General features: G+C 45.9%; 1 protein-coding gene across 7 annotated transcripts in view; it reads right to left on the bottom strand.

The window, feature by feature from the left end:
• Positions 1 to 14,997, bottom strand: part of LOC147736543 (aldehyde dehydrogenase family 3 member B1-like) — a 329,280-nt gene that overhangs the window by 49,893 nt on the left and 264,390 nt on the right. For all 7 annotated transcript variants that reach the window (XM_086953287.1, XM_086953292.1, XM_086953288.1 and 4 more), the window contains one exon: positions 12,458 to 12,844. In XM_086953287.1, coding sequence (XP_086809413.1) covers positions 12,458 to 12,844 — 387 coding nt within the window. The remainder of the gene's footprint in view (positions 1 to 12,457; positions 12,845 to 14,997) is intronic.

Raw genomic sequence — 14,997 nt, forward strand, 5'->3', positions numbered from 1 at the left:
ACTCCTCCCCCGAGCTATCTAGATCCTCTTCTTCCAAGGGGTCACATAGATCGCACCTGTAGGTGTTCCATGGCAGCCATACTTTATTCCCTTTTCGGGGATTCGCTCTCATCTGGTAGACTGCTCGCTCCGTAATCATAGTCGCATCCATGTTCCTGCACCACAGCGACAGTGTAGGCAGTTCTGCCGCCCCCCACCTCTGTGCAATGTCTCTCTTGGCTATCATTATGCCTATCACTACCCACAGTCTACCCTGATGTGTTAGGTCATTCGGGCCCCATATGTGCAATAAGCAAAGATGTGGGTCGGGCGTCAGGGACACCCCCAGTGTCTGCGAAATGGTGCACATCACCTGCTGCCAGTATCTTACCATAGTGGGGCATTCCCAAAGCGTGTGTAAGAGGGTGCCCTCTTCTCCACACCCTCTAAGGCAGAGTGGGTGCGGTGTTCTGTGTAGTTTAAACAACATCGTCCGGGTGTAATAGATCCTATGTAAAAAATGTTGCTGTACCAGGCGGGACCTAGCTGAAATACCTGCTTCACGCGGGGATGCCAGCGCTGCGTTCCAGTCTGAGGGCCCGATTCACAGAATGAACTTAAGCCTCAATCCTAAACTTACTACTATTTTGGTATTCACAGAATGCACTTACTACTTTCGGCATTCACAGAATGAACTTACTACTTTTGGTATTCACAGAAGTTAGGATTTTGTCTTAAGTTTGTCTTAAGTCTGTCTTAAGTCTGTCTTAAGTTTGTCTTAAGACAAACTTAAGACAAAATCCTAACTTCTGTGAATACCAAAAGTAGTAAGTTCATTCTGTGAATGCCAAAAGTAGTAAGTGCATTCTGTGAATACCAAAATAGTAGTAAGTTTAGGATTGAGTCTTAAGTTCATTCTGTGAATCGGGCCCTGAGTCATCTATGTCCCCTATTTCTTCCACCCACTTTTCACGCAGCTTAATTAGGGGGTCTGGCAAATTATTCAACAGTTTACGATACGTAAGGGATGTTGGGCCCGATTCACAGGACTAACTTAAGACAAAATCCTAAACTTACTACTTTTGGTATTCACAGAAGTTAGGATTTTGTCTTAAAACAGACTTAAGACAGACTTAAGACAGACTTAAGACAAAATCTTAACTTAAGTCTGTCTTAAGTCTGTCTTAAGACAAACTTAAGACAAAATCCTAACTTCTGTGAATACCAAAAGTAATAAGTTTAGGATTTTGTCTTAAGTTAGTTCTGTGAATCGGGCCCGTAGAGCCTTCCTGCATAAAATCAGTGAGTAAGCGATCTTCGAGTGGTGAGGCTTCTGGCAGAGTGGTATCCGCTGGGATAACCGCCAGTAGTGCGTGCCTGATCTGTACATATCTATATGTTTCTGTAGGACCTAGATTGTAGTGTAACTGGAGGTGTGTGAATGGGACCACTCCCTCCCTTGTCCACATGTCCCCCACCGTCGAAATCCCAATATTGTCCCATTGGGTGAAACCTTTAGTGTATCGCAAGTGTCCCAGGGCCTTTGTGTCCCACAACGGTGTCAGCTTTGTTATGACTCCCTCCCATTTCAATCTCACTTGGGCTTGGTGCCACAATGTTACCGTGTGTCTGGTAGGTCCTCTTAATTTGGCTGCTATTCCCTTATGATATGGAGGCGCCAACAAACTATGTGTGCCCAATTGTGCCCTGTCAGCAAGGTACGCCGGGTCATACTGCGGAGCATGCAGCCATTGATTAATGATTTTAAGCTGTGCTGCCCCGTAGTACAGTTGGAGATTTGGCAGGGCGATTCCACTGTCGTACCAGCGCCAGTTAAGCTTGACATGTGCTATTCGAGCTGGTCGTTCTCCCCACAACAGGCCTGTCAACGTTCCGGTTACCTTCCAGAAATAATCCGGAGGTACTAAGGTTGGTGTATTCTCGAGCACATAAAGAAAGCGCGGCAGCGACATCATTTTAAATAACGCCGCCCTGCCTAGCAGCGTCAATGGAAGGGTTTTCCAATGTTGGACATCATTCCGCAGTCTAGTCAGCGGGGGTTGCAGGTTATTTTTTAAAAATTCAGCAGCATCCTAGGTGACATAGATCCCCAGATACTTGAAGGAGGTCGTCGCCATCATTAATGGGCAGTTTTCAGGCAAGGTCAGCGAGGAGTTGTTTAATCCGAATATGACCGACTTCGCCCAGTTTATATAATACCCTGATGCCTCCCCATGCGAGTCACATACTTGCAATAGGTTGGGGACTCCTTCCACTGGGGTCCGTCAGATAAATTAGCATGTCATCGGCATATAGGGAGGCTCTGTCCTCCCAGGCGTCGGTCCAACGGATCCCCCTCAGCAGCAGAGATGTCCTAATTTTCACTGCCAATGGTTCCAGGACCAGCGCGAAGAGCAGCGGAGAGAGGGGGCATACTTGCCTGGTCCCCCTCGCCAGCGGTATTTCACCGGAGATACCCTGGAGCTTTTTAATATTTATGCCAGAGGTCTGCAAGGGGGGGCTAAATCTTCGAAAATGTCTGCGTTAGCAGACTCACTCCTAAGTTGCCCCACTGACTCCCTGTCCCTAATTGCCGGCGATTTTAACTGTACTTTCGAACCGCTGGCTGTGGATAGTACTGGAGGATTTCATGATGAGGATGCTAGATGGGGCATACCGCAACTGACGATCGTGCCAATTAAACAATGAACACTGATTGTCATTCAAATGAATGCCCTAATAATGGAGCATGCCCTAGTAGCTGTTAACGGGCGCACGCCATCTGATTTCTCGGGAGCCCACAATTACAACAGGGTTTCCTGCCCTAGCAGAATAGATTACATCTTGGTTGACAAGAGGCTATGGAAATATGTGAGTGACATGACTGCTATCCCATCTATCCATAGCGACCATAACCCCTTGTCCCTTTGTATGCGGAATCAGTTGTTTAATGGGAAGCCTCAGTCTAGTAGCAGACCGAGAATGCTGACCAGGGAAAATAAAACCTTCCAATTGTAGAAGATTCATCAAATGGCAAAAATTCATCTTAGATGAACAAAAAAACAGCGCCCTTGGGGAGATTGTAAGAGACCAGACCGAGAAGCTCTCCGCAATTTGCAACAACGATTTGGCACTCTGTCAGGCTGATGTGATTTATGCTGAAACAATTGAAATGATGGGCGCTCTTCTCCTTGATACTCGGGCCACAAGCCAACCCAGGAGCAGGAAAGCTGCAGCCAAGTGGAATAATCAGGACTGTAGGGGGGCAAAATCCAAATTGATATCTGCCATTAAAACTCGCGATGCTGCTGAGGTTCGCTTAGCCCGATCCCAGTATAGGCGAGCACTACTGGTGGCAAAGAGGGCTTGGGATGACTCCCATTGGGAGGAGTTGAAGTTGGCTGGTCAGTCTAAAAATGGTGAGCGGTTTTAGGCTTTGGTCAGAAGCTCAAACTGTGGCGACACAGAACCAATACCCAATCATATTACTGATGGGGAATGGTTTGACCACTTCAGGAGTCTGTATGAAGGGGTAGGGGTAATAGATAATAGTGGGCCCCTTGGACACGATACATCACCCATGATAAACACTTTGTCCTTCATCGATCCTGTAGGGCAAAAAGAGGTTGTGGTAGCCATTAACAAAATTGTATCTGGGAAGGCACCGGGCCAGGATGGCATGCCAGGCGATCTATTCCGTGCCAATATCGAGCAATGGGCTAAGTTCTTCTCCCTTTTGATTAATGCCCTTCTTCAGGGGTCTCCGGTTCCGAGCTCTTGGAAAGGGGCCGAGGTGATCCCAATTTATAAGAGGGGACCAAGGGGAGACCCTGCCAACTATCGTCCAATCAGCCTCATTGATGCTGGCCAGAAGGTGGTTGGCAAGGTCCTTCTGGAGAGGATCCTTTCATGGGCAGAGGAGAACAACATCATCTCCCAATTCCAGGCAGGTTTTAGGGCGTGCACAAGCACTGTTGACCAGGTACTTAGGCTGGTTTTGTTGCACTGGAAGATAGTAACTATTGGCAAGGGCGGTCTGTATTTGGCCTTTATTGACTTAAAGACCGCGTTAGACCTGGTTCCCAGAGAGCACCTGTGGATGGTTTTGCGGAAAATGGGGTTTCCCTTGCTCATTCTGAATTTGTTGGCCCGTATGCATGATGGAAATTATGCATGCATCCGGTGGGGTACACAGGAGCAGAAAACCAAAAAAATCCCGGTAAATAGAGGTGTCCGCCAAGGATGCGTCTTGGCGCTGACCCTCTTTTCGTGGTTTGTTAATGGGGTTGTTTCATTTTTGTCTGATATTGATGCTGATGCCCCTACCCTGGCTGGTGTCAAAGTCCCTGCTATGCTCTTTGCGGACGATACGCTATTGGTATCTAAACCACCAATGGGGCTCCATAAGCTTTTAGATGGCTTTTGTACATTTTGTAACTTAAGGGGCTTGGTAATTATACAACCAAAACCAAGCTCCTTTATTTTAACCCCAGCAGGAAAGCCAACTGTACGCTTACACTTGACGAGGTGCCCCTAGAGCGTGTTAAAACATTTCACTATCTGATCAATTGAAATGGCACTCACACATTGAGAAAATGGCCTTGAATCACAAGCGTGTTCTGGGAGTCATTGGGAGGGAACACAGAGCCTCAATATCCAGACCCATCGCACCTGCACTGGAGATTTATGCTGCAAAAGCAGTAGGTAGTGCATTGGATGGAGCTGAGCGCTGGGGTTTTAACAACGTTGATCCCCTTGTTACGGCTGAAAATAAGTTTTTTAGAGAGCTCGTTTCATTACCTAGGGGTACTCCAAGCAAACCACTCCAGTGCGACATGGGACGCCGATCAATTAAAGATCTCATTATCTTGCGCCAGCTTCTCTATTGGGCCCGTTTGTGGCATACACCTGAGCTATCTAGCTATGCAGATGGCCTTAGAGAAGTCATGAATATGCAGGGGTCCCATAAAATTGTTTGGCTTACTAGGGTAAAGAAGTTTTTACTGGCTATTGGTTGTAATATTGCATGGGAGTCAGGGTATCGGTGTCAAAACTGGAGATTAAGAGAGCATATTGGTTATGGGTTGATGCCCAAGATTCTAGAGATACCAACCGGGGCAGGTTGACAGAAGAGTTCCGTCTACACAAGACAGTATATCGTCTTGAACCCTACCTTGATTTCATTAGGAAACCCAGAGATAGGGCACTTTACATTCAGTTCAGACTGGGAACTCTTCTGGTTCGTGAACGCACCTGGAATTGGAAACCCCCCAACCAAACACCTGTCAATTGCCCGTTTTGTACCGATGCACCTGAAACTATCCCACACTTTTTCTTTGTATGTCGCGCTTATAATAAACCTAGGTCGAAATGGTTAAAACCTGTTTGCAGCCAGCTTGAGACCAAGAATCATTCTTCTGCCCTCAGAATTTTGCAGACAGATCCTAACACCACCCTAGCTTGTGGGGTGGCCAAATTCCTTAGTTGGGCGTGGGTGATCAGACTGAAAGACTTAAGATAATTTTACAAGGCGACTACTTTTTAACTGTGTCCAAAGCTTTAACTGGTTTAATGATTTTTTACTGTTGTACTCCTGTTTAAGTGTTTATCTAATGTCTTTTAAAAATGAATTGTATTTTTAACTGCCAATGTGCTTTTTAAGATATTTCATATCGAAATAAAGCTTTGTACTACTACCACTACCCTCAATGCCGCTGCGAGAATGGTCACAGGAACTAAGAAATTTGAGCCCATCTCACTGGCACTCAAGGAACTGAAGTGGCTCCCTATAGACCAACGAGCCAGCTTCCGTACAGCCTGCCTCACACACAAAGCCCTACACACAGGCAAACCAGAATATCTGGCCGCCAAACTCAAAAGAGCCGGTCAGTCTAGGAACCTCAGAAGTTCCAACACACTCCTACTCATCCCTCTGAAATCACAGAAACACAAAACCTCAAATAAATCCTTTGTGGGAAATGCTCCCAAGATCTGGAACTCCACCCCTCCCCCCCCCCCCCCCCCCCCCACCCCCCATATCAGAATGACCGCCTCATTCCCGAAATTCAAGATTCTACTCAAAGCCCTCTTCCTCAAGCGCTCTGGATCGTAATGAGAAACCCACATTTGACTGTGAAAGCCCGCTATCTCTCTGTTCCCAGAGCCGGATGGTTCGCCCTTGATCTCCGTCCTGCATTGCGCTCAAATTGATGTTGTGCAGACTTTTACTTCACGCTTGTGCTCCTTCTTCTTGTTTATTGTCCACGTTTTCTTATTGGTGCATATTTGTATTTGCTGTGAAGCGCTCTGATAACCTCGGGTCCAGCTAGCGCTATACAAAACTTCAATAAATAAAAAAAAAAGTAAAAATGACATTTGCCTCTGCATCGGTTACATGTGAATCGGACATTGATTTTGCGCAGTTACCATTTCATCATAACCAGTGACATTGACCTAGCAGTATTAATATACTGTGAAAATCACTTGCGTTTCCACTGGCTAAATTGGGGCATTGTGAGTATGGTAGTTCTGAGGGGCTACTCAGCACGTGCTCGCAATTCGACTTTGAGTTTCAACATTACTCTTGGTCGTGTAATTGGCCCCTTGGTGAAGCTTTAGTTTTCCGTTCCCGGTGCCTCACGATGAGTGAACATGATGATGACTGTGTTGTCAGTAGTTCGGCAGCAACAGAATATACAGCGAGGTCATGCTGGGGCAGCTGTGTCATTAACTTGGGTGAGCTGAAACCGAGACATTGGCAGACTTTATTCTTGTTATTTTCAGTGATATCTGGGAGCAGCAACTTTTAAAGTACATTTTACATAACTTTGTAAATATAGCATGTCATGATTAATAGTTTGGCAGTGCAAATCTTTAAGCTAATTTCTCGTTGTGACGGATGCTTTCATAATTTACACATGTGTATGTTGTTACCTAAACTGTTTGCTACACGATATTTCCAGCTAAACCATGAACTGTTTTATGCAAAGTATTAGATCAGTGAATATTTTACCTGCAACCAGGCTATTTTATTCGCTGTAGTAAATGACCGGATGTAGCATTCTGGGTCTCACACTGATCGCATACTCGAGAGTATGCTTTCTATGTCTACTGATGGTCTAATGGGAAGGGCTGTTTATTGTTTATGTATTTTGGTGGCAAACTAGATTGACAAAGGATTCTTGAAATCCGAAACGAGTCTCTCCTTACCTCTTTGATTGAGGACGACCTGGCAAAATAAATGTATGCTGATTCTTCTAAACTCCTCTAATCTGTGCCTTCTTCCATGGAGTTTCTGTGGGAGCTGGATATTTGTGTGTGTATATATAAATATAAATATATACACACACTCTTGTTTATATACCCTCTTGTTTATGTGTTTGTATTATTTTTGTTACAAGGACAGAGATGTGCCATATCTTGCACACACTATAAATGTAAACATTTTTAAAATGTAGAATAGAATGTTAGTGCTGGTAGGCGGCAGAAGCTAGCCAAATGCATAAAATGGCTGAGGCGTTTGTACCCTTCATCTTATTAATAAAGATCTGTGCAGCTGCCAATCTACAAGACTCCTTGTGCGGTGTACACATTTACATACTGGTGATGACATAAAAAGAAATTGCTCTACTGACCTATAGCTCTACTCTATGTGGATGTGAAAATGAATACGATTATTATAGCTGCACAGCTAAGTCCACATCTGCTAGGCTTGACGGATCACAAACAGAATCAAGATTCATACCAGTAATAAACGTTGGGAATAAAATGAAAAAAGTGTTGCTATTATACACAGAACCCAAATAATGTGATTGTATTCTATCTGCACGTGGAAAAAACATTTGATAAAGGTAACTGGTACTCCGTAACGAAGGTACTGAAATCTTACAGCATTAATCTAAAACTAGGGGGTGTGGACAAAGAAGCTCTGCCCACTCTTACCCCTGTTCTCAGCTATCTTCAACATCGTCAAAGAGCTCTCCAAACCCAGCGCCGGAAACAACGACATCACTCCCTCGCAAGACCTCTGCTACTCGCTCGCTGCGTTCTTCCACAGCAAGATCGCATACATACACAACAGATTCAGCACACAGCCGACGCACCCTACGACCAGGTCAACACCGAAGACACCATCCGCACAATGAACTCCATCCACTCCGGATCTCCAACTGACCCCTGCCCCCACCACGTCTTCAACAAGGCCGACTCCGTCATTGCACCCCATCTACGGGACATCATCAACGCCTCCTTCGACACCGCCACCTTCCCAGAGAGCTGGAAGCACGCCGAACTCAGCACCCTACTGAAGATACCATCAGCGGACCCTACCGCCCCATCTCCTTCCTCGCCGGAAGAACACAGAGAGTCCGCCTCCCCCCATTCAGATCCGAGGCCACCGAAGTCATCTGCGGCATACCACAAGGATCATCACTCAGCCCCACGCTGTTCAACATCTACATGAGCCCCCTCGCGGCCATCGCACGCCAACACAACCTCAACATCATCTCCTACGCCGACGACACCCAGCTGATCCTCTCCCTCACCAACGATCCCGCCACCGCCAGAACCAACCTACACGAAGGGATGAAAGACGTAGCCGAGTGGTTGATGAACAGCCGCCTGAAACTGAACTCAGATAAGACGGAAGTCCTCATCCTGGGATCCTCGCCCTCCGCCTGGGACGACTCCTGGTGGCCCCCTGCCCTGGGCAGCGCACCCAAACCCACAGACCACGCACGCAACCTGGGCTTCATCCTGGACTCCTCCCTCTCCATGACCAGACAAGTCAACGCCGTCTCCGCGTCGTGCTTCAACATCCTACGCATGCTACGTAAGATCTTCCTGTGGATCCCCACCGAAACCAGGAAGACGGTCACCCAGGCCCTTGTAACCAGCCGACTGGACTACGGCAACTCCCTCTACGCCGGAACCACAGCCAAACTTCACAAAAAGCTCCAGCGCATTCAGAACGCCTCAGCACGCCTCATCCTGGACATCCCCCGACACGGCCACATCTCCGAACACCTGAGAAACCTGCACTGGCTTCCCGTCAGCAAGAGAATCACGTTCCGACTCCTCACCCACGCACACAAAGCTCTCCACAACCAAGGCCCAAGATACCTCAACCACCGCCTGACCTTCTACACTCCCACCCGCCAGCTACGATCGACCAGCCACGCCCTCGCCGCCATCACCCGCATCCGACGAGCCACAACAGGAGGAAGATCCTTCTCCTACCTGGCTGCCAAGACGTGGAACTCCCTCCCCGTCCATCTCCGCCTGACCCAAGACCACCTCTCCTTCAGGAAGCAACTCAAGACCTGGCTGTTCGAGCAATAGTGGACCCCCCTCCCCCAAGCGCCTTGAGACCCTCCGGGTGAGTAGCGCGCTATACAAATGTTTTGATTGATTGATTGATTGATTATCTCTATGGAGCAGATTGCAGAATGGATAAGAAGGAGATCATAAGTAGAGTTTAAATTGGCAGAGACACATATAAGCTTATGAAGTTATGCTCTTGATAAACCTGTCTACGGCTTTGGATGACCTAGATTGTGACAACTCATAAATCAACAGCAAGTTTAGAGCACAATGTCAAGAAATAAGGCCAATTTATAAACTTCACATATTTTACCCATCTCACTCTACTGAGAGCAAGTAGCGGACTTGCAAAGTTGATGCCCTTCCATGGGCTAAGTTGTCCCCACACTTATTTAGAACCAAAGATTGCACCCACTATTAAGTAATTGATCTCGACAAACAACGCCACCTTCATACATGAAATATCAAAAGACCTACAAGCTTGGCATATGGTGGGTTGATGTGCGTACCTCAACCACCGCCTCTCTTTCTACACTCCCACCAGACATCTCCAATCCGCCCAACTGGCCCAGGACAAAATCCCACATATCCGCAAGACCACGGCTTGAGGAAGATCCTTCTACTACTTTGCTGAGCAAACCTGGAGCTCCCTGGCTCTGCACCTCAGGCAATCACCATCGCTGCCACAATTCAGGAAGGACCTCAAGACCTGGCTCTTCGACTGAATCGCAGTCCCCTCCCACCCCCACTCAGCGCCTTGAAACCTTCATGGGCGAGTAGTCACGCTTTATAAGATTATTGATTGATTGATTGTGGCTTGGCAGGCTTGCATCAGTAAAGATGGCATTTATGTCTTGAATTCTGTACTTACTTGAAACATTATTTATTTATTTTTGATATTTGATAAAGCGCGAACAATTGCCCGCAGGCGTCTCGGCGCTATTACTATTGCAGACTTCTCCTATACTGGGCTTCATACTCTTAAAGGTTAAACAACCAAGTTTTCAGTTGCTTTCTAAATGAGAAGAGGTTTGGGCTTGTTCTGATAGATTGGGGGAGTGTGTTCCACAGTTTTGGAGCAGCAACCAGAAAACGACGGTCTCCCCAAGTGACCAATTTAGTGCGGGGCACCACCAAGTCGTTCGAGTTGGCTGAACGAAGAGGTCGGGAAGGATTGTATGGAATAAGCTGGTCTCTCAAGAATTGAGGTGCTTGTTGATGCAGTGATTTATAAACTATGCATAAGGTCTTAAATTTAACTCTGTTCCTGATGGGGAGCCAGTGATAGCTTCTAATGGTGTTGGTTATAGGCTTATATCTGGGAATTCCCGAAAGAAGTCTGGCAGCTGCGTTCTGCACTGTCTGCATTTTCTTAATGACCCTGATTTGGGCATTGGCTAACAAGCCATTACAATAATCTAACGCAGACAGGACTAGCGCGCTTACCAGTGTCTTGCCTGCGCTCTTTGGGAGAAAAGGAAGAATCTTTTTTACCAGTCGTAGTTTATAGAAAGCAGTGGTGGCTGTCTGGTTAGCGTGAGCCATAAAATTCAGGTCGTTATCGAAGATAACACCCAAGTTCCTCACCTTGGGTGTTGGTGTCGGCAAAGTTCCGAAAGATGCTGGCCACCAAACTGGGGACCAGCTGGGATGAAGATGTCCAAAGGTTACCACCTCTATTTTTTCGGAGTTCAATTTTATACAGTTTGCCGACATCCATTGTCCGATTGCTAGCATACCTGTTTTGAAACTCTCCGCCACTATTTCTCCATCATTTTTGATGGTTAGAATCAGCTGAGTGTCATCCACGTATGAGGTAAGGTTCATCCCATGGGCTTTGATGGTTTAAGCTAGGTCCGACACATAGATATTAAATAGTGTCGGACTTAGGGATGAACCTTGAGGTACCCCACACGGCAAGGACAAATCAGCTGATTCAAACGATCCTAGCGTCACTACCTGTGATCTTTCCGTCAGAAATGACGTCAGTAGATCCTTGGCTAGGCCCTGCACACCCATCTTCTCGACACGGTTGACCAAAATCTGATGGTCGACCGTGTCGAAGGCTGCCGAGAGATCCAGTAGCACCAGCAGTGCTGAGCCTCCTTGGTCTCGGATGACTCTAATGTCGTCCGCAGCCTTGATTAGAGCAGTTTCTGTTCCGTGAAAATTGCAACTCTACTTGACTCTAATTACTACTCTAAGTTCCACAACGGCTGCTCAAAAAGCTCCAAACAGCAATTGATGACTTTGATTGAGCAGGCAAAAAAGAAACAGGAATATCTAGATAACACATGAACCTGTGACCAAAAGACAGTGGTTTGGGTTTTACCAATGTGATTAAATATTATCAATGTTATCAGGCAGCCCAATTGCACTATCTGGTTGAATGGGAAAGACAGTAATCAGAAAAACAGTGGAGCATTCTGAACCAGATCGTCGCAGGTTCAAATATGTGTAAAATACCATGGCTTGAGAAGAAGCATCACAGCTGGAGGCTCACAGCTGGAGCCACATTAGCATTATGGGACAAGGCACCACAAATACTGGGGCTGTAAACATGTGCCTAGCTTCATTACAATCAGCCTTCTCACCAATATGAGACAGCTCAAATGTATTCCAGCAAGAGACAGGGGAGGCCCTAGAGTAAGAAACATTTCATTGAATTACTAGATACTCTTGTAAAGGTATATAAACCTTCCACCATGGAACAATATGGATTTGACACTGGGCTTCACATAGTTTGATCAGACTTGCCCGAACCCTACAGATCCCAATATCTGAGAAGTAGATGATCACAAAGAACAGGGACAAGAAAGTCATCTCTGAGCTCAACAAGCTCATAATAAAACTTTCTGAGCAATGTCAGTGGGAAGCTGGTTGCCCTCTCAATAAAAGGAAGGGGAAGACAGCTATTGGAGGATGGGTATAACGAATGCTTTACTGCAAATGTTCCACCGGCATATTATACAAATTGTACTACAATCGATCTGAAGAGTGTTGGAGGAAATATTTTGGATCTGTGGTAAGAACAAATAAGATGCTGGAGGATTGACAAGGCTTGAAAGATAATTCTGGAGAAAACAGACTAATAAACAAAAGACATTTACAGGTTTAAAAAAAGCATGAAGGAAAATAATGAATAAAAACCACGCACCAATATATCTCTCTTTCTCATCAGAATCCCCACCAATGGCTATGGTGCCAGATTCCAGCAGTGCCTTTAACCTCTTGAAGTGTCGGTCGTTGATAATACGTCCTAAGTCGGGGGATTGCTTCGGGTCCTTTCCATAAAACTCCTCTAGCGTCTCCCTCATGGCTGGCAGCAGCTTCTCGCACATCTCTTTTGTGCACAGCACATAGTCTGGGGAAGTACAGGTCTGCCCAGCATTGAAAAAGTGGGCCCAGATGACTCGGTTGGCTGTGATTTTGGGGTCGCATCCGTTATCAATGTAGCAGGGGTTCTTCCCACCCAATTCCAGCGTGACGGGTGTCAGTTGTTTCGCTGCCGCTGTCATTATGATTTTCCCAACAGTGGGGCTCCCTAAAGTGAGAAACAAAGAGAGTTAGTTAATCATTCATGTTATGAGACAATGCAGCATGTTGACTAGAATAATAATGCATAACTGAAATGTTCAAGGAAGGCTCTGAGCTGAAGGTAAGTAAATGCAGATCCTTTATTTCTTCTTGTACAGGGTAAATGACCAGCAAGACTAACGTCTCAGCACCAACTGCTGAGATTCTACACTCCCGCATTCCCCATGACCCATGCACACATTCAGGCTGAAGACCCAACACATCTTCCCATTCAAAAAACTCAAAATACAGAGACTGCATATAGAGCAATAGAAGGTATTGAAGAGGTACAAAAAGTTGTAGACTAAGCCTCATCTGCATGTTATGGAAAAACGAGAGTCAACTCTTAATGCCAAATAACTGTGCTATCCTTACAAAAAGTGACTAAACCCAAGAGAAATACTCGTTTCCTGCATGAGAATAACGATATGTGTTCTAAAACAACCCTCACCCACCAAAATGTCCCTTGGTGGCATGCTTCATCATCGGGCTCTTCCCGCCCCTCTGCGGGACGGGGCGTGCTACGGAGACATGGGAGCACTAATGAGTGAATTGAAATTATGTGTTTGATGTGAGAGTGGAAGGGTCAAGAGAGAAGTGAGGTAAAAAATTCCTGGCTGCGTGGAAAACTAAACTTTAATACTCCCTATTGTGTGAAAGTGAAAGTGGGTTTTCGTCTACCCCTTATCAGAGCAGAACAGGCATACTTCTCTGAGCTTCCCTACATCTCTCCTTCACACACTCCAATTTGGCTTGTGGTACAGACAAGCCATTCATCCATGGTCTGACCAATTTGGAGGCTGCCATCCTCCCATTAGGTAAAACAAAAGCTGAGACCTTGGTGGAGGCACAAGAAGTGGTGCGTAGTGCCCATAACAACTCCAAATGTTCTTCCTTCCAGTTCAACCCATTGGTTACCGAGAGTTGAATACAGTCCTTTATAATTCTATTACAACGCTTCACAAATTCATTGCTGCGGGGATCATTAGGCCTGATTCACAGAATGTTAGGATTTTGTCTTAAGTCTGTCTTAAGTTTGTCACTCATAAAGTTCTATACTGTCTCCCCAGGAAGCGGTTTCCTCATATAAAATTTGTGTTGTTCCATAATAATGTTTTTCTTCCTGAAGAGAGAATCCAACATTCTGATGGCAGAAGCGTATTCATCAATGGCATCTCCTTCACCCAAAACTACTGCTTTAGGTATTTAGGATCTTCCTGCCTTCTGTGCCTAAAGAATGGTGTAACAATGCCAGCTTCTTTTTTTGAGTAATGACCTCTCCTTCAATGGCTTCTAAGTATACCTCAAAATCCTCTAACCACGGTTCACACTCAACAGGGGGATTGCCCGGGGTGGAAAGGAAGGGAATAGGAGGAAGTACACCCTGTTGCATGTTAGCTGAATGACAAAGGGATAAGGAAACAGCAATTGTGGCATTTACAAATAGAGGAAAATTTCACAAAATTGCAGAATTAAATCTAGTCAGTAGAAATGGATAAACAGCTGTAACAGTAATAAAAAGAGTACTCACAACCCCTAGATGTGCCTATCATCGATGCGCACAACAGTTTCTATAAGTAGAAGTTTGTCCAATGTTGAAATGGAGAGTACAATTTCTGTGGATCAGATGCTCCATTTAGACAAAGTACACAACTGTGCAGAAAAGGTGATTTTAGCAGTTAGAACAGTAATGGTGTGCAGTTCACTGTGGCTCTGCTAATCTTTTACAGTAGCAGACAGGTTGAATTACCGTGGCTCCGAAGTTGCTAGGCAACTGGGAGGAGTAGGTAACAGTGGCCTGTAACAGGTTAATCTGATAGGTATGACCGAGGGCAGGCTGGGACCAAAGAAACACCAATCTGTGTTCCAGCTCTGAGAAAGGGCTGAACTGGACTTGATGTGCAAATCTGTGTGTATGTTAGAAAGGCACCAATGTGATGAGCAATGTGGCAGGGGATGGGCGGAACTATGCTTGATCTGCGAATCTGTGCGCTTATTGGGAAGGCAAAGGTGTAGCGTAGGATTGACGAAACTAGGGTGGCCAAATCAGCTGCAAATCACCTGTAACTCACGAAATACCCACTTCCAGCATCACGAGAAAGATGGTGGAGAAGGCAGCTC

Source organism: Lissotriton vulgaris, chromosome 1_2, assembly GCF_964263255.1.
Source record: "Lissotriton vulgaris chromosome 1_2, aLisVul1.2, whole genome shotgun sequence".
In the NCBI taxonomy this organism is placed as follows: domain Eukaryota; kingdom Metazoa; phylum Chordata; class Amphibia; order Caudata; family Salamandridae; genus Lissotriton; species Lissotriton vulgaris.